Raw genomic sequence first — 26,055 nt, 5'->3', positions numbered from 1 at the left:
CAGAAGATGAAAGGCCCTCATCTGTGTGGGAGGCAGGGAGGCAGGGAAATGGCAGCATGACACAATTCACAGTAAGAGTTGTTTACAGCACCAGTGAGATCTGAAGAATCTTTCAAACTTTTCAACCTAATTTTACTATGTATAAAATAGTGTTTGTCGCTAAGAAGGCTAACAAAGGATTTGCTCTCTCGAGTCCTTAATTTACCTGGTGGAAAACAATCCTTAAATATAGATTTAAAGGAAAAGACTCATTTGCATTTAAGGACTTAGTCTTCAGGACAGTACTGTTGAGCAGCAGGTTCAGAATTTACACAGAAGTCATATTTCCAATTTCCACAGTGCCTTGAAGGCTGCTATGAACTATATCAGTATCAGTAGCGAAAAGCTTGATTTGTTCTTTGAGTTATGTGGGCAAATGATAGGTTTTCCCCCATGCATAACTGTGATGTCTGTCCTGGCTTCTCCTTGGGAGAGGAGCATCTGTTTGGGTGCTGAAATATTAGTATCAGGCCGGGCACAATGGCTCACACCTGTAATCCCAGCACTTTGGGAGGCCAAGACGGGAGGATCACTTTAGATCAGGTGTTCGAGACCAGCCTGGCCAACATGGTGAAACGCCGTCTCTACTAAAAATACAAAAATTAGCCAGGCGTTGTGGTGCACGCCTGTAATGCCAACTGCTTGGGAGGCTGAGGCAGGAAAATTGCTTCAACCCAGGAGTCGGAGGTTACAGTGAGCAGAGGTTGTGCCACTGCACTTCAGCCTCAGCAACAGACTGAGACTTTGTCTCAAAAAAAAAATAATAAAATAAAATATTAGCATCTATTTTTTTAGAGCCTTTGAGATGGAAAGGGGATTTTCTTTTCCCTAAGAATATAAGCTACTTGTTAAATTAGTAAGATTGTATTTTGTGGGTTAGTACATGTGTGCTTGAAACAATCCCTGGCCCCACTACTAGATACCAGTAGGTCCTCCATTCTGCACACTGGTTGTGACAACCAAAAAAATGTCTCTACCCCTTCTTGAGAATTACTGCCTTAGATGCTCTGTTCAGGCTTAAATACGACACATAAAAGTGTTCAATTAGCAGGTGACTAATAATTTATGAGCATTGTTTGTTGAATTTTTGTATTTATCATGTTGGAAATTTAAATTTCCCTAGTCTTATTTGGAGAGTTTAACTTTTGTTTTGAACTACATATTTCAACCAACTGTTAGACATAATTCCTTCAGGTAAATTTAAGGGTAACATTTTTGAGGCAGTCTTAATTTAAAATGCCTGTTCCTTTTCTCAGCTTCTAGAAAACTTACGTATTTATGACTGACTTGAGCCAAGTGCAGTGGCTCATGCCTGTGATCCCAGCACTTTGGGAGGCTGAAGTGGGCATGTCTCTTGAAGTCAGGAGTTTGAGACCAGCCTGGCCAACGTGGCGAAACCCTGTCTCTGCTAAAAATCCAAAAATTAGCTGGACATGGTGGTGCATGCCTGTAATCCCAGCTACTTGGGAGGCTGAGGCAGGAGAATCGCTTGAACCCAGGAGGCAGAGGTTGCAGTGAGCCAAGCTTGCACCACTGCACTCCAGCCTGGTTGACAGATCAAGACACTGTCTCAAAAAAAAAAAAAAAAAAAATTTATGACTGACTTGAAATGCTGGCAGTCAGCCTGCTTTAGACAGCATTAACAAAAAATCCCTTGGTCCACACCCTTTCTAAATTTAGGCATTCATTCAGAGTCTCAAAACTCTTGCCACTCAGGACAGAGTTGGGTTGCTCTTTCTGGGATGGGAGTAGATTCTGGAGTGGATACTTTACCCCGGCTTGTTTTTTGACCTTGAGACCTGGGGTTGGTGTTGTGAAGTTGTACATACATCACTACAAGTAATTTTTTTGTTGTAAAAAGTGGTCTCAAGACAGAGTTGACAAAAAGCAGGAAACGGAGAAAGGGAGTGAGTGAGTAATGAATAGAAAGGGAGGGAGGAGGAAAAAAATGTTTCTGTTTTAGCAGCTGAATGGGAAAAAGAACCCCACTGAAATAAGGTCATAGCTGACTTCTGAATGCTTCTGGACTTGTTTCTTGACATTGGCGACTTGTCTTCTAAGACCATTATGTGGATCTTCAATGGAACTCCTCTGTTACTTTGTTCTGATTCCAAAAGTAAAAAGGAACAACTGCACTCTTGGGGGATTTTGTTGAATAAGGTAATACTTAAGCCTGTGCTATCCAGAGTCACATTTTGGCTGAGTTTCTTTTGAGTTTTGCAGTCCTTTTTGCTCTCAGAATGTGCCAGGACTCCTCAAGTAGCTTAATTGCTGTAGTCATTCATCTTTTCCTTGAGGACCAGCTTTAAAAATCATTTCAATACTTAAAAAAATTTAAAGTGTAAAACTGTTTCGTTATAATAGAACTTTTAATTAGTAGGTTTGCTGGTTTCTGAATTGGTTGGCTATTTCCTGAGAGACCTGTCATTTCTGTTTTTCATTGCCACTGGTTATTATTTAAAAAAAAAATTTTAAGCCAGTCAAATTTAGCAGTGGGGGGTTGTATACCAACTTTAGTGACACTAATGTTAAGCCACATTTAAGTACTTTGACTCTTTGAAAACATTTTCAGCTTTTTTTTTTTTTTTTTTTTTTGAGACGGAGTTTCACTCTTGTTACCTTACCCAGGCTGGAGTGCAATGGCGCGATCTCTGCTCACCGCAACCTCCACCTCCTGGGTTCAGGCAATTCTCCTGCCTCAGCCTCCTGAATAGCTGGGATTACAGGCACGTGCCACCATGCCCAGCTAATTTTTTGTATTTTTAGTAGAGACGGGGTTTCACCATGTTGACCAGGATGGTCTCGATCTCTTGACCTCATGATCCACCTGCCTCAGCCTCCCAAAGTGCTGGGATTACAGGCGTGAGCCACCGCGCCCGGCCCCATTTTCAGCTTTTTAAGAATGGCCATGAAAATGAGCACAACTGTCCTTATTTTTGACTCGTGAAGAAATGTAATGTATTTAGAAGTAACGCCTTCATTATTCTCTTAATTTACAAGATGAAGTAAACAAGTTCCAGTGCTCCCCACCTCACCACCACGCCAGTAAAATTGCCAGTTGAAAATCCATTCCTGTCTTCTTCTTCTCCACTTTTGCTTTTAGTAGTATAAATACTCTAGTATGGTCTTTGTTACTCACATCACTTCTCAGGATCTGTGAGCCTCGGTGGGGGTGCCATTGTCTTGTTTGGGGTCTGTATTTAAATAAGACCTCAAACAAACCTTTTAGGAAAACAATACATCTGTCATCAGCAAAGGGAAAAAGAAACAGAAGTATCCTGCCTGCCTTCAGTCAACTTAAAGCCCTAAGGTTGTCAATCTGAGCCTTGGTTCTTAAGAGGAAGAAGCAGTGTTCACATATACCTGTTCCTGGTGTTATAAACCTAGTTTGCTTTCAATTTCTCATAATTTTTGAGAACAGAAAGAAGCCTTTACCATACCCCAAATACTATAGAAACCTTTCCATACTTGTAAATTTGCATTTTTCAAAGTAAGCTATAGTTTGCAATTCTTTTTTCTTTTTTCTTTTTTTTCTTTTTAGTCCACACAGACCATTCTTCAGGAAGTTTGCAGTTCTTAACATTCACCAATAAATATTATTATACCCTACTGATTCACTTTGTATAATGAATGTGCAGAACACATGGATATTGTAAATCATTTAAAAAACACTGGGAAAGTCACAAGGCCAAGAAACTTACTGTATACTAAGGAGAAACATTTTGAATAAATCAACATAGCTACATGCTAAATGGGGCTATTTTCCAGAGCAGGCAACACCATTTTGACCGACTATTGGCAATTACATATCTCCTCTATAATTTACCTTTTTATTTTCTTTCCCTTACAACTTTTAGGTAGAACTTTAGACTTCATAGCACTGAATTAACCTGCACTGAAAGCTGTTTACCTGCATTTGTTCACTTTTGTTGAAAGTGACCATGTCTCAAGTTCAAGTGCAAGTTCAGAACCCATCTGCTGCTCTCTCAGGGAGCCAAATACTGAACAAGAACCAGTCTCTTCTCTCACAGCCTTTGATGAGTATTCCTTCTACTACTAGCTCTCTGCCCTCTGAAAATGCAGGTAGACCCATTCAAAACTCTGCTTTACCCTCTGCATCTATTACTTCCACCAGTGCAGCTGCAGGTAAGCATATGAATCCAAGTGTCTTCTATTTCAAATGTTTTCTTACCCTGTTTTCTGATCTGATAAGTAGGTTGCAGATTTAGGGAGCTCTCACATTTACCTTTAGAAAGCAAAAGAAAGGCCAAAGAAGGTATCACCACCCACACTTCTTTATCCCAGATATAGAACACTGGTTGTGTAGGGAGTTGACAGAGGCCTCAGTTGACAGACCATTGTAGGTTGTGAGAACGAGAATTGGAAGCTGAACACTACTCAAAATGTAAAGCCTCATCTGTTAAAGAGTGGTGGCTGGCAGAAAGAATTGAGCAATAAATACCACCTTGGATATTCATCATTGCATGGAATAATTCTGCATTTAAAATTATTTTTCAGAACAAGTTAGGCACAGTGGTTCACACCTGTAATCCCAGTGCTTTGGGAGACCAAGGCATGTGGATCACTTGAGGTCAGGAGTTTGAGAACAGCCTTGCCAACATGGTGAAACTCCACCTCTACAAAAAAAAATATAAAAATTAGCTGGGCTTGGTGCTACATGCTAATAATCCCAGCTACTCAGGAGGCTGAGGCAGGAGAATTGAACCCGAGAGGTAGAGGTTGCAGTGAGCCGAGATCGTGCCAGTGCACTCCAGCCTGGGCAACAGGGGAGACTCCATCTCAAAAAAATAAAAATAAAACAGTTTCCTACAACTGACAAAGAACTCTTGTATCTGCATAAGCCTCCTTTATGAATGTCTTAAGATTTTATCCCAAGTTAGGTTAGGGGGAAGCCATATTTACTAGAAAGCAAACAACTACGCTGAGATTTATTTGTTTCTTTTTTTTTTTTTTTGAGACTGAGTTTCGCCCTTGTTACCCAGGCTGGAGTGCAATGGCACGATCTTGGCTCACCGCAACCTCCGCCTCCTGGGCTCAGGCAATTCTCCTGCCTCAGCCTCCTGAGTAGCTGGGATTACAGGCACGTGCCACCATGCCCAGCTAATTTTTTGCACTTTTAGTAGAGACGGGGTTTCACCATGTTGACCAGGATGGTCTCGATCTCTCGACCTCGTGATCCACCCGCCTCGGCCTCCCAAAGTGCTGGGATTATAGGCTTGAGCCACCGCGCCCGGCGATTTATTTGTTTCTATTTTGAACAAGTAAGTTTAAGTCTGGGAGGTTCCAGAAGTAGTTTAGAAATCATAATGAGGGCCAATTAGAAATGAAATAAAGAAGCAGAGTTTTTTCTCTTCTCCTCTCTTGTTTCCTTTTCTCTAGTTTGTTTCACAGGGTCTCCACTCTGTTGCCCAGGCTGGAGTACAGTAGTATGATTACGGTTCAATGCAGTATCAATCTCCTGGGCTCAGGTGGATCCTCTTGCCGCAGCCTCCTGAGTAGCTGGGATTATAGGTGTGAGCTACTGTGCCCAGATTTATTTTCTTGTTAAAATTCTCTGCATCATGGCCAGGCATGGTGGCTCACATCTGTAATCACAGTACTTTGGGAGGCTGAGGAGGGAGATTGCTTGAGCTCAGGAGTTGGAGACCAGCTTGGACAATGTGGTGAAACCCCATCTATACAAAAAAATAGAAAAATTGGCTGAGCATGGTGGTACATGTCTGTGGTCCCAGCTACTCCAGAGGTTGAGGCAGGAGGGTCACTTGAGCCTAGGAAATCGAGTCTGCTGTGAGCTGTAATTACATCACTGTACTTCAGCCTGGGAGACAGAGTGAGATTCTGTCTCAGAAATAAAAAAACAAAAAAAAACTTCTTTGCTGGCAAGGTGGCTCACACTTGTAATTTCAGTGTTTTGGGTAGCCTATTTATTTATTTATTGAGGCAGAGTCTCACTTTGTTGTTTAGGCTGGAGTGCAGGGTGTGATCTCAGCTCACTGCACCCTCTGCCTCTTGTGTTCAAGGGATTCTCCTGCCTCAGCCTCCTGAGTAGCTGGAATTACAGGTGCCTGCAACTATACTTGGCTGTTTTGTATTTTTAGTAGAGACAGGGTTTCGCCATCCACGCTGGTCTTCCAACTCCTGGCCTCAAGTGATCAGCTTGCCTTGGCCTCCCAAATTGTTGGAATTACAGGTTTGAGTTACTGTGCCTGACTGGGAGGCTAATTTAAAAATTAACTGGGCTTGATGGTGTACCTGCAGTCTCAGCTACTTGGGAGGCTGAGGCAGGAGGATTGCTTGAGTCCAGGAGTTCGAGGCTGCAATAAACTGTGATCGTGCTACCTTACTCCAGCCTGGGCAACAGACTGAGACTGACTCAAAGCTTAGAAGCATTTAAATCTGATTATTAGGAAAATGAAAATGAACTAAAGGTACTCTGCCAGATGCAGTGGTTCACGTCTGTAATCCCAGCACTTTGGGAGGCCAAGGTGGGCAGATCACCTGAGGTCAGGAGTGTGAGACCAGCCTCACAACATGGTGAAACCCTGTCTCTACTAAAAATACAGAGTTAGCTGGGCATGGTGGCATATACCTATAAGCCCAGCTACTCAGGAGGCTGAGGCTGGAGAGTCACTTGAACCCAGGAGGCAGAGGCTGCAGTGAGCTGAGATCATGTCACTGCACTCCAGCTTGGGCTACAGAGCAAGGATCTGTCTCAAAAAAAAGTAAAAGATTTAAAACACTTGAGGAGAAAAATACCTACAAATATTATAAATAAGAAACTAGGCTGGGTGCAGTGGCTCACGCCTGTAATCCTTGCACTTTGGGAGTCTGGGGAAGGTGGAACACGAGGTCAGGAGTTCAAGATGAGCCTGGACAAGATGGTGAAACCCTGTCTCTACTAAAATAGAAAAAAATTAGCTGGATGTCATGGTGGGCGCCTGTACTCCCAGCTACTCCGGAGGTTGAGGCAGAGAATTGCTTGAACCTGGGAGGCGGAGGTTGCAATGAGGTAAGATTGTGCCACTGCACTCCAGCCTAGGTGACAGAGTGAGACTCCATCAAAAACAAAACAAACAAAAAAACCCAGTATTGTTACGAATAGGAGACAGGGTCTGATTAAAAAAGAAAGCGGGGGTGGGGAGATGCACCTGCCGTGTCCATGGAGAGAGGCTGAGGTGGCTGAGCTTCGGCCTGAGGCACCAGGGTGCCAGGATGGCGAAGATGTCAGTTTCCTTAGTCCAGGCAACTGTCCAGGCTGTGAGCAAGAGGAAGCTGCAGCCCACCTGGGCCGCTCTCACCCTGACACCTTCAGCAGTAAACTAGATAAAACAACTTCTTAAAGATAAGGCTGAGCATGTAGGTGTAAAAGTTGGTGTCTGAACCAGGGGCTGTAATGGCCTTTCGTATACGCTAGAATATACAAAGACAAAAGGAGATTCTGATGAAGAAGTTATTCAAGATGGAGTCAGAGTATTCATTGAAAAGAAAGCACAGCTAACACTTTTAGGAACAAAAATGGACTTTGTTGAAGACAAATTATCCAGTGGGTTTGTGTTCAGTAACCCAAACAGCAAAGGAACTTGTGGCTGTGGAGAAAGCTTTTTAAATATTTGAAATCTGTGGACTCTTCTGGCCATAGGCTCCAGGAAAGCTCATGGAAGCCTTGGGGCTCACTGCAGAAATCATGTGACTGTCACATGCTTAATGTATGACTGCCTTGTAGGGGAAATAAAGTGATGGATTTTGAAAATGAAAACGAAAAAGCAGGGAGGATAATAAATTTAAACAATATTCTGCTTCCCAACACCCTCCCCGCAAGATGGCAGGACCAGTGAAATAAATGGGTTGTCAGTCTGAGTATTTCTATACCATAGTCACCTTATAACAATAGTCTTTTCATCCTCTTCCTTATGCCTGTTTGCTTTCAGTTTCCTCCTTTGTCTTCTCATTTCCTTTACTTTGTAAATCTGTTGTTAGAGTGTTTGCTTCTCCCACTCAGCTGCATGACATCTTCCACGCTACCTCCACAATTCCTTGGACTGGTTCACCAGATAGCATTCTTGATTTGTCATAGCCCTGTAGAGATGCTGTTTTCCCCATATTTGCCATGTGAGGCTCTCTTAAAAGACACAGACTGTTTGAGTCCTCTAGGATTTATTGCTTTTTCTTCTAATGGGTTCAGGTGTCCAAATCCTATTGACTTTGTAAACTCCTGCCCACCAAGGTCATTTTATTTTACTTATATAATTGTTAGTAATAGATAAGGTCTGAGGATAGCAGCCTTTGGAGAAAAGACTAGAGGATGCCCCAGGAATGAGAGTTTCACTGTAAGGAAAATGACAACCGTTGTTTGAGAGATGGTGATGGCATGTTGAGTTTAGTAAAATAATGGTCAGGGTACAGCTGGTAGCTGTTTTGGTAACCACTCTCTGTTCAGAAGACCTTGTATTCCCTTAGTTGGTTTTAATAGCAGTGCTTCATCTGATTTCGAATCTTGCTTGCCTACCATGGGTTAGTTACTACCCTGACTTCTCTCGTTTGAAGACACCCAGTCCTAGGTTACCTGGCTTCAGCTGGTTCAGAAAAGACCTCAGTTGCGTCTTCTCTGGGAGTGTACTCCTGGAATGATTTGCAGTTTTGCATGACTGCGGCCTATATTTGTGGACCTTTTGTTTTGTTTTTCCTCTATTTTCATATCCCTAGGAGAGTAGTAGTCTTATATACTGCTAGTTGACTTCAGAGCTCTTACATTATTTTTCAGTTCCTTCTAATGTGGCAAACACCATAGAGAGAAATCACAGTTGGTGTCTTGTGAATGAGTTAGTTTCAGCAAGGTCCAGCTTGAGTATAAGCTTTTGTGTGAGCAAGGTCCAGCACATTGTAAGGTAAATATTGTCCATATTGCTTGTGCGAAATGTTTTCTGTATTTTTTATACTCTTGAAACTGGTGCTGTGATTCAAAATACATATTTTCAAACTGATGAGATTATCTTAAACAAAAACTATACTTAGATAAGATTATACACACACACACACACATATATATGTGTGTGTGTATATATATATATATATATACACATATACACTTTTTTTTTTTTTGTTTTTTTTTTAGATGGAGTCTTGCTGTGTCACCCAGGCTGGAGAGCAATGGTGCTGTCTTGGCTCACTGCAACCTCCGCCCCCTGGGTTCAAGTGATTCTCCTGCTTCAGCCTCCTGAGTAGCTGGGACTACAAGTGCATGCCACCATGCCTGACTCATTTTTTTGTACTTTTAGTAGAGACTGGATTTCATCATGTTAGTCAGGATGGTCTCTACCTCCTGACCTCGTGATTCACCTGCTTCAGCCTCCCAAAGTGCTGGGATTACAGATGTGAGCCGCTGGCCAATTAACAGATTTTTGAAGTTGCTTCTTTTTTCATTTTTGCCAATAGGTCAAAGAAATATGCTTCTTTTTTGGAATAATTGGCTTTTTACTGTATTTCTTCTTTTGGAATAATTGGCTTTTTACTGTATTATTTTATTTTTGAGATGGAGTCTCGCTTTGTAACCCAGGCTGGAGTGCAGTGGCGTCATCTCAGCTCACTGCAACCTCTGCCTCCCAGGTCCCAATTCAAGCAATTCTCCTATCTCAGCCTCCCAAGGAGCTGGGATTACAGGCACAAGCCACCATACCTAGCTAAGTTCTGTATCTTTTAGTAAAAGAGACAGGGTTTCACCATGTTGGCCAGTCTGGTCTTGAACTCCTGACCTCGTGATCCGCCTGCCTTGGCCTCCTAAAGTGCTGGGATTACAGGCGTGAGCCAACAAGCCTGGCCTACTTTATTTTTTTTAAGTCTTTATCTGCCGCCTAGGCTGGAGTGCAGTGGTGCCATCATGTCTCACTGCAGCCTCTACCTCTCAGACTCAAGTAATCCTCCCACTTTGGCCTCCTGAGTAGCTGGGACCACAGGTGCGTGCCCTCACGCCCAGCTAATTGTTTTTTATTCTTTGTAGAGATGAAGTCTTGCTATATTGCCCAGGCTTGTCTCGAATTGCTGGGCTCAAGCGATCCACTCACCTTGGCCTCCCAAAATGCTGGGATTACAGGTGTGAGCCACCCCGCCTGGCCATATTTTGCTTTTTTTTTTTTTTTTTTTTTTTGAGACGGACTTTCGCTCTTGTTACCCAGGCTGGAGTGCAATGGCGCGATCTCGGCTTACTGCAACCTCCGCCTCCTGGGTTCAGGCAATTCTCCTGCCTCAGCCTCCTGAGTAGCTGGGATTACAGGCACGCGCCGCCACCATGCCCAGCTAATTTTTTGTATTTTAGTAGAGACAGGGTTTCACCATGTTGACCAGGATGGTCTCGATCTCTTGACCTCGTGATCCACCCGCCTCGACCTTCCAAAGTGCTGGGATTACAGGCTTGAGCCACTGCGCCCGGCTCATATTTTGCTTTTAAAACTCCAAGTAGTGTTTAGCTATTTGGGATTCTGAACAGAGACAATTCTCAAGCACCTGTGATTGATTCCTGTAAGTTTTTCAGCTCTGGACCGCCTCCTGTCTGCAGGTTGCTTCTGACTCCTCTCCTGCTTGTTCCACACAGACCTTAGGGCAGGGAGAAGATGTGATGGGAAATCAGTTTTTTCACTTGTTAGCAATCCAAAGATTTGAAGATGTGAAGTAGAAATTAGTCTCAAAGTGAGTATTTTGTATTGTCTCTGGTTTCAGTTATCCTTGTCATTCCCCTTATCAGAGAATGAAAGTCTGACTATAATTTTAAATTTTGCTAATCATTATTTAAGAATTCAGTCTTTTTAGAACATGTGGAAAAAAGAATTCATTGTTTGAAACTTGTTTGGTATCTGTAATAACAGCACATTTTGGAACTTAATTCTTGCATATCGGGAGTTAAGTTAACCTTTTTTCCCCAACCATCTAGGATACAGAGATACGGGGTTGTCTTTTGCAGCTGCAGTGTAAGATGATACAGTATGAGAGATAAGGAATTGAGCCCTCTGTTTCTGATTCTAACCTTGCAGCAAAGATAATATAATTAAGGATGAGCGATTTATCTCATACCTCATTTTCTTTCACATGTAAACCTCAAGCCTTGAATAAATCAAATGTTTCTTTTCATGTGACTAAAAGTAACATCAGGCACAATCATGAATAGTCACCATAGCATAACACAGTTGAGTTGCCTTTCAAGTCAGATAGATCTGGGTTTGAATCTCAGCTTGTGTAATCTTGGGCCGGTTGCTACTTTTTTTTCAGTATCCTCATCTGTAATATGGGGAAAATAATACCCACCAAATAGATTTATTACAAGAGTTTAATGAGAGCATATGTTAACGTGTGGAGCACAATGCCTGGCACCTAGTAAATGCTTGAGAAATGGTAGCTGTTATTATTAAGCAATTAAGCATTTAGGAAAAAATATTTCCCACTCACACAAAACTAGCTTAAAAATGTTGTTATAAAGCATAATTCTATTTGAAATGTGTCTTTATATTTAGAAGGCAATTGGGGCCAGGAGCAGTGGCTTATGACTGTATTCACAGCACTTTGGTAGACTGAGGCCAGCAGAGCACTTGAGGTCAGAAGTTCAAGACCAGCTTGGCTAACCTGGTGAAACCCTGTATGTACCAAAAAATACAAAAATTAGCTGGACATGGTGGTGCGTACCTGTAGTCCCAGCTACGCAGGAGGCTGAGGCAGGAGAATGACCTGAACCTGGGAGGCAGGGGTTGTAATGAGCTGAAATGGCACCCTGCATTCCAGCCTGGGCAACAGAGTGAGACCCTGTATCAAAAAATAAATTAATTAAAATTAAAAGAGGCAATTAGTCATTTAAAAATAATTGCTGTAGGTTCCCTACAGGATTTTTTTTCCACATACCTTAGCTTTGGGATTCCCTTTATTAATTGTTTTTATTGTATTTTGGCTCATGTACTTTCTCACTTGAACTATTAGTGATTTAGTTAGTTTGGCTGTGTGTACATCTGTAACCTCATATTTTCCTTTTACCCACAAGTTGTTCAAAGAGGAGAAGTTGTTCTCTCTCTCAAATACTTAGATATTTGAAAAATCAGAGATATGGTGTACTTTTAATTTTATCAAAACCAAGTTTCTAAACTTGCTACCAACAGAATGCAGCAGGGTGGCAAGTAGCGCCAGATGGAGAAAGTCCTAGAGAAAGGCAAGACTGTTCATGAGAATAACTTGGTCTTTTTTTGTTTTGTTTTGTTTTCTTTTTTTTGTTTTTTAAGCATTTTCCCCTTCAACATTTGTCCATGAGACAATCACCAAGATGACCCAGGAATTATACTGTGTTGCAGCTTTTACCATTTGACTTTACTGCCTGCCAGGGTTTTGAGGTCATGTTGTTTGTACTTAAATGAGTAGCCTGGTGAACCGCAGAACATATACAGGAGATCCTTGATATCCTGATGTGTCAAGTGTCAAGGGGGGTAAAAAGGATTCTTTCTTTTCTTTTTCTTTCTTTTTTTTTTTTTTTTTGAGATGGAGTCTTCCTCTGTGGCCCAGGCTGGAGTGCAGTGGTATGATCCGAGGTCACTACAACCTCTGCCTCCCCGGTTTAAGCAGTTCTCCTACTCAGCCTCCTGAATAGCTGGGACAGGCGTGTACCACCATGCCGGGCCAATTTTTGTAGTTTTAGTAGAGATAGGGTTTTACTCTATTGACCAGGCTGGTCTTGAACTCCTGACCTCAGGTGATTCACCTGCCTCTGCCTCTCAAAGTGCTGGGATTACAGGCATGAGCCACTTTGCCCAGCATTTTTTTTTTTTTTTTTTTGAGATAGAGTCTCCCTCTATTGCCTAGACTGGGATGCAGTGGTGCAATCTTGGCTCCCTGCAACCTCTGCCTCCTGGGTTCAAGTGATTCTCCTGCCTCAGCTACTCAAATAGCTAGAATTACAGGCAAGTGCCACCACGCCTGGCTAATGTTGATATTTTTAGTAGAGACAGGGTTTTACCCTGTAGGCCAGGCTGGTCTCAAACTCCTGACCTCAAGTAATCTGTCTGCCTCGGCCTCCCAAAGTGCTAGGATTACAGGATGAGCCACCACACCTGGCCAATACAGGATTCTTGTGCTTTTTTTTTTTCTTTCTTTCTTTTTCTTTTAGAGACAGGATCTCGCTGTGTTGCTCAGGCTGGAGTGCAGTGGCTGTTCACAGGCACAGTCCCACTACTGATCAGCACGGGAGTTTTGACCTGCTCTGTTCTAACCTGGGCTGTTTCACCACTTCTTAGTCAACCTAGTGGTCCCCCACTCCTGGGAGGTCACCACATTGATGCCGAACTTAGTGCAGACACCAGGTCAGCATAGCACACTACAGCCCAGAACTCCTGGGTTCAAGCGATCCTCCAACCCCAGCCTCCCAAGTAGCTGGGACTACAGGCATGTCCCACCGCGCCTAGCCAATACAGGATTCTTTTTTTTTTTTTTTCTTTAGTGGAAGCTATGTGCTGAGGGAGTCCTAAAATTAAGACCTACAAGAAAAATTAGCAAGTTGCCCCACCCCTTAGGCATCAAATTTAAATGATCTAGACATACTCAAATCTAGGTTTCCCTTGTAAATAATGTGTAAGTGAGATAAAGTGATATTCCGTGATAAAATCAGAAAGATAAAAGGTTTCAATTGTTTTTTTTTGTTTTGTTTTGTTTTTGAGACTGAGTCTCAAAAACCTGTCATCCACACTGGAGTGCAGTGGTGTGTTCTCGGTTCACTGCAACTTCCACTTCCCAGGTTTATGCCTCAGCCTCCCCAGTAGCTGGGATTACAGACATGTGCTAGCAAACCTGGCTAACTTTTGTATTTTTTTTTTTTTTTTTTTTTTTTTTTGAGTAGGAGTTTCACTCTTGTTACCCAGGCTGGAGTGCAATGGCACTATCTCGGCTCACCGCAACCTCCGCCTCCTGGGTTCAGGCAATTCTCCTGCCTCAGCCTCCTGAGTAGCTGGGATTACAGGCACGCACCACCATGCCCAGCTAATTTTTTTGTATTTTTAGTAGAGATGGGGTTTCACCATGTTGACCGGGATGGTCTCGATCTCTTGACCTCGTGATCCACCCACCTCGGCCTCCCAAAGTGCTGGGATTACAGGCTTGAGCCACCGCGCCCGGCCCAACTTTTGTATTTTTAGTAGAGATGGGGTCTTACCATGTTGGCCAGGCTGGTCTTGATCCTGACCTCAGGTGATCCACCCACCTCGGCCTCCCAAAGTGCTGGGTTTATAGGCATAAGCCACCACACCTGACTGCTTCAATTGATTTGTTAAATTCCAAAGTAGTGAATTTCAGATCTTTGAGGTGCATCAGGATTACTTTGGGAACTTATTAAAATGCACATGCCTTAAATCCTATCACTTTAGAAGGCTGAGACGAGAGGATCACTGGAGCCCAGGAGTTTAAGACCAGCCTAAGCAACATAGGGAGACCCTGCCTCTGCAAAAATTAAAAAATTAGCCAGGTATGGTGGCATGTGCCTGTATTCCCAGATACTCAGGAGGCTGAGGTGGGAGGATTGTTTCAACCCAGGAGGCTGCAGGGAGCTATGATTGTGCCACTGCGCCCCAGCCTGGACAGCAGAGCAAGACCCCATCTCAAAAATTGAAAAAAAGGGTGGTTATGTTTTCAAACAAGAGCCCACAAACACAGCATCAAAACAAATACTGTCTTAATTTGTGTGAAGTACTGCTATGTGTTTAAATCAAGTTTGCAAAATCTCTTTCATGACAAGTTATTGGAAGAGTATTTCAAGGCTGGACTTGGTGGGTCATGCCTGTAATCCTAGACTTTGGCAGGCTGAGGCAGGTGGATCACTTGAGGTCAGTTCAAGACCAGCCTGGCCAATGTGGTGAAACCCCGTCTATACTGAAAATACAAAAATTAGCCGGGCATGGTGGCAGGTGCCTGTAATCCCAGCTACTCAGTTGGCTGAGGCAGGAGAATTACTTGAACCCAGGAGGTGGAGTTTGCATTGAGCTGAGATTGAGCCACTACAGTCCAGCCTGGGGACAGAGTGAGACTGTAACTCAAAATAAATAAATAAATAAATAAAAGTGTCAGTGTATATACACACTATCTTTTTTTTTTGTTTATGAAAATGACAAGGATAAGAAGGCGATGACAGGATAAATTGTCAAGATAAGACCAGGCCTCTGGAACATGTTTCATGAACATTAAAAGTGTTCAGTGTTCAAGAGACATATTACAGTCTATATCAGGTTTCATGAATTGAGAGCTCACACTCTTCATTTCTAGGAATTTAGGGTCCAGTTGACAGTTGGAGATCAGCACTGGGGAGCTGAGTGAACTAGTATTAAGAAGGTTAAACCAGGCATCCCCAAACTACAGCCCGCAGGCCGCATGCGGCCCTCTGAGTCCATTTATCCGGCCCCCAGCCACACTTCAGGAAGGGGCACCTCTTTCATTGGTGGTCGGTGAGAGGAGCACAGTATGTGGCGGCCCTCCGACGGTCTGAGGGACAGTGAACTGGCCCCCTGTGTAAAAAGTTTGGGGACGCCTGGGTTAAACACACAGCTGCTGCCAAAGCTTTGGAGGGAACAAAATTTTCTAAGCCCACAGTCTGCCCTTTTGGTAGTGAAGGAAGGAATCCAGGTCTTATGTGTGGGCCAAACAGTTTCAAAAGGGTGTCTAGAGGTACTGTTTAGTATGTATATGAATGATTTCTTAACAAACTTGTTGATTTTGAAAGCACAGATTCTACACTACCAGTGACAAATGCTTATATTTTTGGGGAATCATTAACCTCATTCTAAAACAGTGGTTTCCAATCTGTGGTCCTTCAACTCCTGACAATCTGGAAAGGCGGTCATAGGAAGGATGGCAGGTGACCATATGATTTCAAAGATTTCTGAAAAGTTTAATGAAAATAGGTTTTTTTTTGTTTTTTTTTTTGAGACGGAGTTTCGCTCTTGTTACCCCAGGCTGGAGTGCAATGGCGTGATCTCGGCTCACCGCAACCTCCGCCTCCTGGGCTCAGGCAATTCTCCTGCCTCCTGAGTAGCTGGGATTACAGGCACGTGCCACCATGCCCAGCTAATTTTTTTGTATTTTTAGTAGAGACGGGGTTTCACCGTGTTGACCGGGATGGTCTCGATCTCTTGACCTCGTGATCCACCCGCCTCGGCCTCCCAAAGTGCTGGGATTACAGGCTGAGCCACCGCGCCCGGCAGAAAATACATTTTTTGATAAGATTGTATAGATTACCAAGAATACAAGTTTTATCTATAGAGTCACATCAAGTCGGTGTGGTAGTACTGTTTGGAATTTTGTTGGTCAGAAGTGCTGATTGTCAATTGTATGTCTCTTAATTATTAAAAAAGAATGAGAAAATGTAAATACTACTTAAATACAAGGCAGCAGGTAGTATCTCTTCAAACAAGGGACCCACGCAGGGAGAATACTAATCCAGAAGGCGTGGCTGGTGAAGAGTTGGGGATCAGTGACCTGGAGGCTGTGTCAGGAATGGCTGTTTTAGCAGAGACTCCGTCACATGCATGAAGTAATTCCAGGTCTTGGTACGTAGGAAGGAATCTGGGAAGTTCTCAGACACATCTTTCTTGTTAATTTTTATTTCTTTGTGTTATACATTTTTCATATTTATTCTCTACTGCAGACACATTCTGTGGATCAGAGCTGCTCTTAAAATGATTCAGGCTATACTTAAAATGCAATTATATGAATTTTATAAAAAATATTCTAATGTAAGGGAGAGAGAGATCAGTAATTCATGTGGTCCTCTGTGCAGACCACAAAGATACTCTTATAAATTTGATTCAAGCATTAAATTTAGTTGAACCAATTATAGTACAGAATCAGGTCATTTTTATTTCTCTGGTATACATCCTAAAGAGGCATTTTAAAGTGGATTTTTGTGTGCATTTAGATTTTGTCATTGCCAGTGTTCTGTTTTTGATATGAAAGTGTTGTGTTTAAATATGATTGTGCACTGACACTGATCTTTCCAGACTGGTTTTCTTTTTAAATGGTTTGTAAAGGCCTATGCATTGGATAAACTGAGAGAAAAAAATTGGAAAATGAATAACGTGTATTTTCTGAAGTTGATAAGTTTGAGATAACCTGTTGTATATGAAAATGGAACTCACTTTCCTAACAAGCCGCCACAGGTTAGATTCCTAACAAGTTACCACAGGTCAAATTGTATTAGAAATGTCAAGAATGGAAATACCTGAATATTTTGTGGGCCTTGTGTGACTTCTCCAAGGAGAATTGGGTTGCCGCTTCCTCAGTGATTTTCACGTTTCCTTAAGGTGCACGTCATGTTGTATTGTAGCTCTTTGAGTGTACTTTGTGTTCTTTGAACTCCTCTGGGGCAGGAATTGTGTTTCTTAAGCTTAGCACAGTGCTTTGCATTCTAGTAATAAATGCATCATTCAGTAGTGTGTAGAGACATACTTCTGAGTGTAGCCAATAACCTTGTCAATTAGTACAACGAAGGTTATATTGATTAAGTATTCTCAAACAGTAAAACAATTTGGAGAGTTACGTAGGGTTTTTTAATCATGAAATTTGATGTGTTTTGGAACTTCTGAAAACTACCGTATAGCTTTAACTGATAATGTCATGGGGTTAAATTGTGGCTCCTCTTATCGCCCTCAGAGTAGATTTTGTGCTGTTGGCTGTGTATTAACATGGAGAAATCACAGCATATTCTTGGATTTCCTTGTCTGATGCCTAGCAGTGAGCCACCCAGGTCCTTTTGTGTAATGTATCATGAATCCAATTAGTAGAAAGCATGCTGTTACTTTTTATTTGAGTATCATTCTCATATCAGAAAAAAAACAGTTCTTTGTTGATTCTTTTTTGCAGAAAGCATAACCCCTACTGTAGAACTAAATGCACTGTGCATGAAACTTGGAAAAAAACCAATGTATAAGCCTGTTGACCCTTACTCTCGGATGCAATCCACCTATAACTACAACATGAGAGGAGGTGCTTATCCCCCGAGGTATGTGTGAGGTTTTTCTTTTTTTGTTTTGTTTTGTTGTTTTTGGTAAAACACAGGTAAAAATATGTCTGATCTCTTACATAAACTAGTAACCTCTAGATTGTGGCGGGAGTAATGATTTGGTTTGGCCCTGCCAAGTGTTGAAGTGAGTCTTTTTTTTTTTTTGAGACGGAGTTTCACTCTTGTTACCCAGGCTGGAGTGCAGTGGCACGATCTCGGCTCACTGCAACCTCTGCCTCCTGGGTTCAGGCAATTCTCCTGCCCCAGCCTCCCGAGTAGCTGGGATTACAGGCACGCGCCACCATGCCCAGCTAATTTTTTGTATTTTTAGTAGAGACGGGGTTTCACCATGTTGACCAGGATGGTCTCGATCTCTTGACCTCGTGATCCACCCGCCTCGGCCTCCCACAGTGCTGGGATTACAGGCTTGAGCCACCGCGCCCGGCTGAAGTGAGTCTTAGTTACGTTTGTGCCTTTGGAACTGTGTCTTTGTGCCCCTCCTTTTTTTTTTTTCCTGAGGAGGTTTTGCTCTGTCGCCCAGGCTACAGAGTACAGTGGCGCAATCTCAGCTCACTGCAACCTCCACCTCCCAGGTTCAAGTGATTCTCCCTGCCTTAGCCTCCTGAGTAGCTGGGATTATAGGTGCCCACCACCATGCTCGGGTAATTTTTTTTTTTTTTTTTTTTTCTTCTCCGATGCTCGGGTAATTTTTATTTTATTTTATTTTTTATTTTTTAGTAGAGATGGGGTGTTGCCAAGTTGGCCAGGCTGGTCTTGAACTCCTGACCTCAGATGATCTGCCTGTCTTGGCCTCTCAGAATGATGGGATTACAGGCGTGAGCCACTGTGCCCAGCTGCCCATCTTTTTTTTTTCTTTTTTTTTTTTTAAATTAATTAATTGAGACAGGGTTTCCCTATGTTGCCCAGACTGGTCTTGAACAGGGTTCAACGGGTTCTCCTGCATCAGCCTCCTAAAGTGCTAGGATTAGAGGCGTGAGCCACTACACCTAGCCCTGTGTGTTTCTGTAACTACTGCTCTTGGAAAGGGCCTGAGCATATTCCTCACTGGCAGTGTGGCTTGTGCCCTCAAGCAGTCTGGTTAAAGATCACCGTTGTAACTGCTTTGTGTAAATGAATTCTATTTGGACATGATTCCCATAGCATCATGATTCCTGCAATACAATGATTCCCAGCATTTGTAGATACCTTATTGTTGGGTACTTTTAGATTTTTGAACTTGTGAGCTTTGTAAATAGCTTTGGTGCAATAAAATATTAATTGAAACCTGCAAATGCCGTGCATTGAAAATCTTTTGCTCATGGTAATAAGACATTATTGGAAAGATGATGAGCAAAATGGTATTCTTCATTTCCCTGCTTTCTGTTTGGGGGTAAAGCCATTTAAAAAATATACGCTATGAGGCCGGGCGCGGTGGCTCAAGCCTGTAATCCCAGCACTTTGGGAGGCCCAGGCGGGTGGATCACGAGGTCAAGAGATCGAGACCATCCTGGTCAACATGGTGAAACCCCGTCTCTACTAAAAATACAAAAAATTAGCTGGGCATCGTTGTGCGTGCCTGTAATCCCAGCTACTCAGGAGGCTGAGGCAGGAGAATTGCCTGAACCCAGGAGGAGGAGGTTGCGGTGAGCCGAGATCGCGCCATTGCACTCCAGCCTGGGTAACAAGAGCGAAACTCTGTGTCAAAAAATAAAAAATAAAAAAAATAAAAATAAAAAATATACGCTATGAGATGGATAAGAAACTGGGTTCTGCTAGGTAGGCTACAGCTTGTTGGGATTTTTCGAAATGAGGGTCCTTCCTAAAAGACTTGTGCATTAAAATTCCCAGCCTCCTATTGGAGACATGCAAGTGTAAAGGTAAGGTTTGAGAAGGCATAGCGAGCTACGTTTCTGTCTCAGCCAAAGCCTAATTTATTTTAGATTTTGTCACTACAGGTTAGCATGATACATTGAATTCATAATTTATAAGCCATTGCATTTCATGAAACATGAGTTTGGATTGCTAAACACTCTTTGCTTATACTATGTAGAAATTCTAATTCAGTTTAAGCTTTTATGAAATCTGGATATACTGATGAAGAGTGATTAGCATCAAACACTAATGTGAGTAGGATCGTGATGAAGGGAAGATTTGCATTTGCTAGAGGATGTATGGGTGACTTACCAACTTGAGACTATAATTTGCCTAACCCCCTTTTATTTCTAGGTACTTTTACCCATTTCCAGTTCCACCTTTACTGTATCAAGTGGAGCTTTCTGTAGGAGGACAGCAATTTAATGGGAAAGGAAAGACAAGACAGGCTGCGAAACATGATGCTGCTGCCAAAGCATTGAGGATCCTGCAGAATGAGCCCCCGCCTGAGAGGCTGGAGGTGAGGAGCAGAGCCCAGGTTCTCTGACACTTTGGCAGGGTAGAAGGGTCATGGGGAGATGTCACTGTACGTTATCTTTTCTAAGAAGGCACATTGACAGCTGTCCATAATTTTTCTTTGAATGCCTCCAAAATTTTGTGCTCCGTAGCTTTCTTGCTTTTTACCCCTTTTTTCTTTTAAAATTAAGAAAATCAGTTGCCTTCTTTTTTACTTTATGGCATGGTTTTGAATGACATAATATGGTGTGAACATGTTAGAAAGTTTATGATTCAATTGAGTTGTGAAGAACACGTATGGATGAAGTCTTCAGTGCTGAAGATTAAGCTTGCCAGAATGTACTGTGATTTATTTATTTTTTATTTTTTATTTTATTATTTTTTTTTTGAGACGGAGTTTTGCTCTTGTTGCCCAGGCTGGCGTGCAATGGCGCGATCTCGGCTCACTGCAACCTCCGCCTCCTGGGTTCAGGCAATTCTCCTACCTCAGCCTCCTGAGTAGCTGGGATTAGAGGCACGTGCCACCATGCCCAGCTAATTTTTTGTATTTTTAGTAGAGATGGGGTTTCACCATGTTGACCAGGATTGTCTCGATCTCCTGACCTCATGATCCACCCACCTCGGCCTCCCAAAGTGCTGGGATTACAGGCTTGAGCCACCGCGCCCGGCCTATTTTTTATTTTTTTGAGACGGAGTTTCGTTTTTGTTACCCAGGCTGGAGTGCAATGGCGTGATCTCGGTTCACCACAACCTCTGCCGCCCGGATTCAAGCATTTCTGCCTCTGCCTCCCGAGTAGCTGGGACTACAGGCATGCGCCATCATGCCCAGCTAATTTTTGTACTTTTAGTAGAGATGTGGTTTCACCTTGTTGACCAGGATGGTCTTGATCTCTTGACCTTGTGATCGACCTGCCTCGGCCTCCCAAATGCTGGGATTATAGGCGTGAGCCACTGCGCCCGGCCCTACTGTGATTTATGATACTAGATTAGAGAATTTTCTGAAGCTGTTCTTGATCAGCCACTCTTGATTAATTAGAAGTGCCTGTTACCTATTGCCGCATAATGGACCATCACAACATTTAATGATGGTTTAAACATCTCCAGGCATTTATTTTGCTCATGAGTCTGCAGTTGAGGCAGGGCTTAGGCAAGGGTTGTTCCACACAGCTTTAGTTGAGGTGGCTCTGCAGGGGGATGAAGGATCTGCTTTTTAAGATGGCTCACTCATGTGGCTGGTAAGTTAGTGCTTGCTGTCAGCTAGGAGCTCAGCTGAGGCTCTGGCCCCAGGACCTCATTTCATCCCTGGGTGACCTATGGAAAAATTGCTTACACTTCCTCTTGGTATGGTGTCTGGTTGCCAAGGGTAAGCATCCTAGAAGATAGGAAATGGAAGCAGCTGCCAGTTTCTTAAGGCTTAGGCCCAGAAATCACAGCATTGAGTCTGCCATACTCTACTGGTCAAGTGGGCACGGAGCCCAGATTCAAAGGAAGGAGATAGAGAAACGTCACTTTTTAAAAAATTGAGGTAAAAATTATATAGCCTAAATTTACCACTTTAGGTGTACAATTCAGTGGATTTTAGTACATTCACAATATGGAGAATCCTACTTTCAAATGAAAGGATTGTCAAAGAATTAGGGGACATGTTTTAAAACCACCATGATAGGAAAAAACATTTTTGTCACTAAACAGCAATATAATTCTTAGGGAATCAGTAACTCCATGCCATTAAGGGGTCAGAGCATTAGTGAATATCTTTGGCCAGGTAGAATCTTAGCACAGATAAAGTCACAAAGTCCAGAAGAAGCCCAGTGAATTGAAAACATTGAGATGTCATAATTCTGTTTAATCACAGCAGGAAATGCCACCTGAAAATATCTCTGGGTAGCATTTGACTTTTCTTCCCCAGGAAACATGTTCACAAAGAACAAGAAGAACTTCAGAGAACAGTGGGCTAAGTGTGTGATGAGAGGTGTAGACCCGAGTGGTCCTTGGGCAGGGTGCCTGCTGAGGTCTGTTGTATCCAGTTGCCACCCAGGGCGACCCAGCTCAGGCTTCATGGCTGGCCACACAGAAGTGATTTGTTTTTCTTTTGTTATGTTGGGTTTCCATTTTCCACTGTAATCACCTATTCTAACAGATGATCTGTTTCCAGGGCCCACTGAGGACCAGATAAAAGAAAATGAGGCTGTAGCTAAAAGAGGAGGATTTAGTGACGTTAAAAGGATGAGCTTTTCAGTGGCAAGATTTGTTAAAACATCAAAAATGTAGTAGTATAATATGAATTATTTTGGAGGCTTTTCAAGTTTTTTACTTGACTGGTGCTAATTTAATTGGAGTCAGATGGAGTAGGTATTTCTAGTACCTTCCAGCCAACAGTCGATAAACAATTGCTGGGCACTGATACAGGGATTTTCTGCATCACAATCACTTGAGAAGTTAAAAAAAGAAAAATTCTAGGCCCAACCCGAGGATTCTAACGCAGTAGGTCTAGGGTAAGACCCAGGAATCTGAATCTGGCTTTTGCATTTTTTTTTTTTTTTTTTTTGAGACGGAGTTTCGCTCTTGTTACCCAGGCTGGAGTGCAATGGCGCGATCTCGGCTCACCGCAACCTCCGCCTCCTGGGTTCAGGCAATTCTCCTGCCTCAGCCTCCTGAGTAGCTGGGATTACAGGCACGCGCCACCATGCCCAGCTAATTTTTTGTATTTTTAGTAGAGACGGGGTTTCACCACGTTGACCAGGATGGTCTCGATCTCTTGACCTTGTGATCCACCTGCCTCGGCCTCCCAAAGTGCTGGGATTACAGGCTTGAGCCACCACGCCCGGCCTTTTTTTTTTTTTTTTTTTTTTTAAAGGCAGTCTCCCTCTGTCACCCAGGCTGGAGTATAGTGGAAGTGGAACGATCTTGGCTCACTGCAACCTCCATCTCTTGGGTTCAAACGATTCTTGTGCCTCAGCTTCCCGAGTAGTTGGGACTACAGGCTCTCACCATGATGCCCAGCTAATTTTTGTATTTTTAGTAGAGATTTAGTTTTCAGCATGTTGCCCAGGCAGGTCTCAAGCTCCTGAGCTCAGGTGATCTGACCCCTTTGGCCTTCCAAAGTTCTGGGATTATGGGTGTGAGCCACTCAGCCATGTTGTTGTTAATGAGCTCTTGGAGTGATTCTGAGGTATGGTCAAGGTTGGAGAACCACAGATCTAAATGCTGTCAGCACTTCCCCAGGAGTCAGTCCTCCATGAGAGTGATCACAGTATTGCTACAAAGGATGAGCTCCTTTTAGAGTTTCTGAGTCTTGCGCTCTCACTCACTAGAGCAGCATTGGTTGACACAGTCCTGCGGGCAGTGGCTGTTATAGATGTGTTTTCCTGAGCTGAGTTTTCACTGGCTTCTGTGAAATCTCAGAGGAGCTTTGCTGGGAGCGGTGTTTAAATCTGCTTGTGCCCCTTGACTTTTCTCCTCCGTGGCCCTTTTCTAGCTATATAGAGTTTGAAGTAGAGACCATGCCTTTCAGAAATGGCTTAAAGTCTGGCCTTGGCCAGTGAAATGAAGAGTCATTAACTCAGAGAAGACAAACTTGAAGAACTAGATGAGTATCCCTTATCCTAAATGCATGGGACCAGAAGTGTTTTAGATTTCAGAGCTTTTTTTGATTTTGGAATATTTTTCCATTATACATAATGAGATATCTTGGGGATGGGACCCAAGTCTAAACATAAAATTTGTGTTTCATATACATCTTATACACAAAGCCTAAATGTAATTTTATTTTTTTCTTGGGGATATTGAATAAACTGTTTTGACTGTATTGCGTTGCAGAAGGTCATGTATGGAATTTTCCACTGGTGGCGTCATTTTGGTGTTCAGAAGTTTGATTTTTGGAGCATTTTAGATTTTGTATTTTTGAATTAGGAATGATTAGCCTATAGTAAGTGAAATACTTGGCCTCTTTCGTAAATATGTTGCCCTTCATTTTATCAGGCACTGTGATAGTGGGCAGTAGGGGAATAAAGAGAGACAGCTTTTAAAGATAACTTTTTTTTCCCCTTAAAAATAGCACATAGGGGCTATAAAAAATACTAAATTAAAAAACAAGGAAAAATAAATGATTTATAAAGTTACCACTTACAGATAATCACATATAGACCATTTGGTGTATATTCACTGACAAGCACATATGCAGGTAAATACAGGTGCCTATCTATTTCATAAAAGTGGCATGACAGTGTACAGTAACCACCTTTTTTTCACTGATGGATATATCTTGAATATGTTACGTCATTTACTTATAATTCTTTGGAGGACTCATTCATTGCACACATAAGCACTTTTTTTTTTTTTTTTTTTTGAGACGGAGTTTCACTCTTGTTACCCAGGCTGGAGTGCAATGGCGCGATCTCGGCTCACCGCAACCTCCGCCTCCTGGGTTCAGGCAATTCTCCTGCCTCAACCTCCTGAGTAGCTGGGATTACAGGCACACGCCACCATGCCCAGCTAATTTTTTGTATTTTTTTAGTAGAGACGGGGTTTCACCATGTTGACCAGGATGGTCTCGATCTCTTGACCTCGTGATCCACCCGCCTCGGCCTCCCAAAGTGCTGGGATTACAGGCTTGAGCCACCGTGCCCGGCACATAAGCACTTTTTAATGGCTGCAGAATATTCTGTGTGAATGCACTGCTTTATTTTCCAACAGGGACTTGATTTTTAGGTTGTTTGCAGTTTTCCCTCTTATAAAATTGGTCAGGAAGAACATTGTTGCAGTAAAGTCTTTGTCTACAGTCCTAGAAGTGGAATTGCTGAACCAGAGGGCATACATGGTGGTACATACGGCCAAGTTCCCTACAGAAAGAGGGTGCCATTTTAGAACCTGTGGACAGTCCATAAGCAGCCTGTGTGTCCAGAGCCTGGCAACATTGGAAGTGATCATTTTAAACAAATTGTCAGTGTTGCTGTGGAAAATTTGTGGAGCATGTGATTGTGTGGTGGATCAGTGCATCTTCTCTAGAAAATATGCAGTAAAGCCAGCACTTGCTGTCTACAGGGCAGGTATAGTCTGGACCTTCCGTACCAGCGCTGTGCTAGACCCTGAGTTGAAAACAGCCAGTGCTGTCCCTTTTCCTGTGAACTTAGTCAAATGGAGCTGCCAGATATTAACATTAATGTCAGCAAAAAGTGCAGTTAGTGCAGGGTTGTACAAGTGACAAGGATTAGAAGAACGTAAAGTATCTCATTTAGGTCGGAGTAATGGTGGTGAGTTCCGAGCCCTCTTTTCAGAGGAAGGGACGTTTCGGCTGAGACTAAAGATCAGCAAAGAGCGGGGACAGTGTATGCCCAGAGAGGGAGCGGCAGTTGCAAAGGCTCCAAGTTAAGAAAAAGTGCGTGGGTTACTTATTTATTTACTTATTTAATCTAAGGTTTGTGCTAATAAAGGATGAGTTTTACTCAGTGTCTGAGCTATTAGGAGCAGCATGGTCATAGCTGCAGTGTCTGTAATAGAGAAAAATGGGCTAGCTTAAATGTCCATTACTAGGGAAGTGGTTAAAAACATGGCTGCGTTTATCCCATGAATACCAGTGTGGTATCTAATATACACAGGCAAGAAAG

General features: G+C 42.7%; 1 protein-coding gene and 1 pseudogene across 5 annotated transcripts in view; both read left to right on the top strand.

The window, feature by feature from the left end:
• STAU1 (staufen double-stranded RNA binding protein 1) overlaps positions 1 to 26,055 on the top strand; it is a 79,052-nt gene that overhangs the window by 22,478 nt on the left and 30,519 nt on the right. For 2 of the 5 annotated variants that reach the window (XM_039479552.2, XM_039479553.2), the window contains exons 2-4: positions 3,897 to 4,185; positions 17,923 to 18,061; positions 20,288 to 20,453. In XM_039479552.2, coding sequence (XP_039335486.1) covers positions 3,981 to 4,185; positions 17,923 to 18,061; positions 20,288 to 20,453 — 510 coding nt within the window. In that variant the 5' untranslated portion in view covers positions 3,897 to 3,980. Of the gene's footprint in view, positions 1 to 3,896; positions 4,186 to 10,645; positions 10,741 to 17,922; positions 18,062 to 20,287; positions 20,454 to 26,055 lie in introns of those variants that run through there. The other 3 variants (XM_039479554.2, XM_039479555.2, XM_010343111.3) reach the window with 2 other exon arrangements.
• LOC141585708 (iron-sulfur cluster assembly 1 homolog, mitochondrial pseudogene) lies at positions 4,192 to 10,639 on the top strand (annotated as a pseudogene).

This window comes from Saimiri boliviensis, chromosome 9, assembly GCF_048565385.1.
Source record: "Saimiri boliviensis isolate mSaiBol1 chromosome 9, mSaiBol1.pri, whole genome shotgun sequence".
Classification (NCBI taxonomy): Eukaryota; Metazoa; Chordata; class Mammalia; order Primates; family Cebidae; genus Saimiri; species Saimiri boliviensis.
This window is presented reverse-complemented; position numbering and strand designations above follow the sequence as displayed.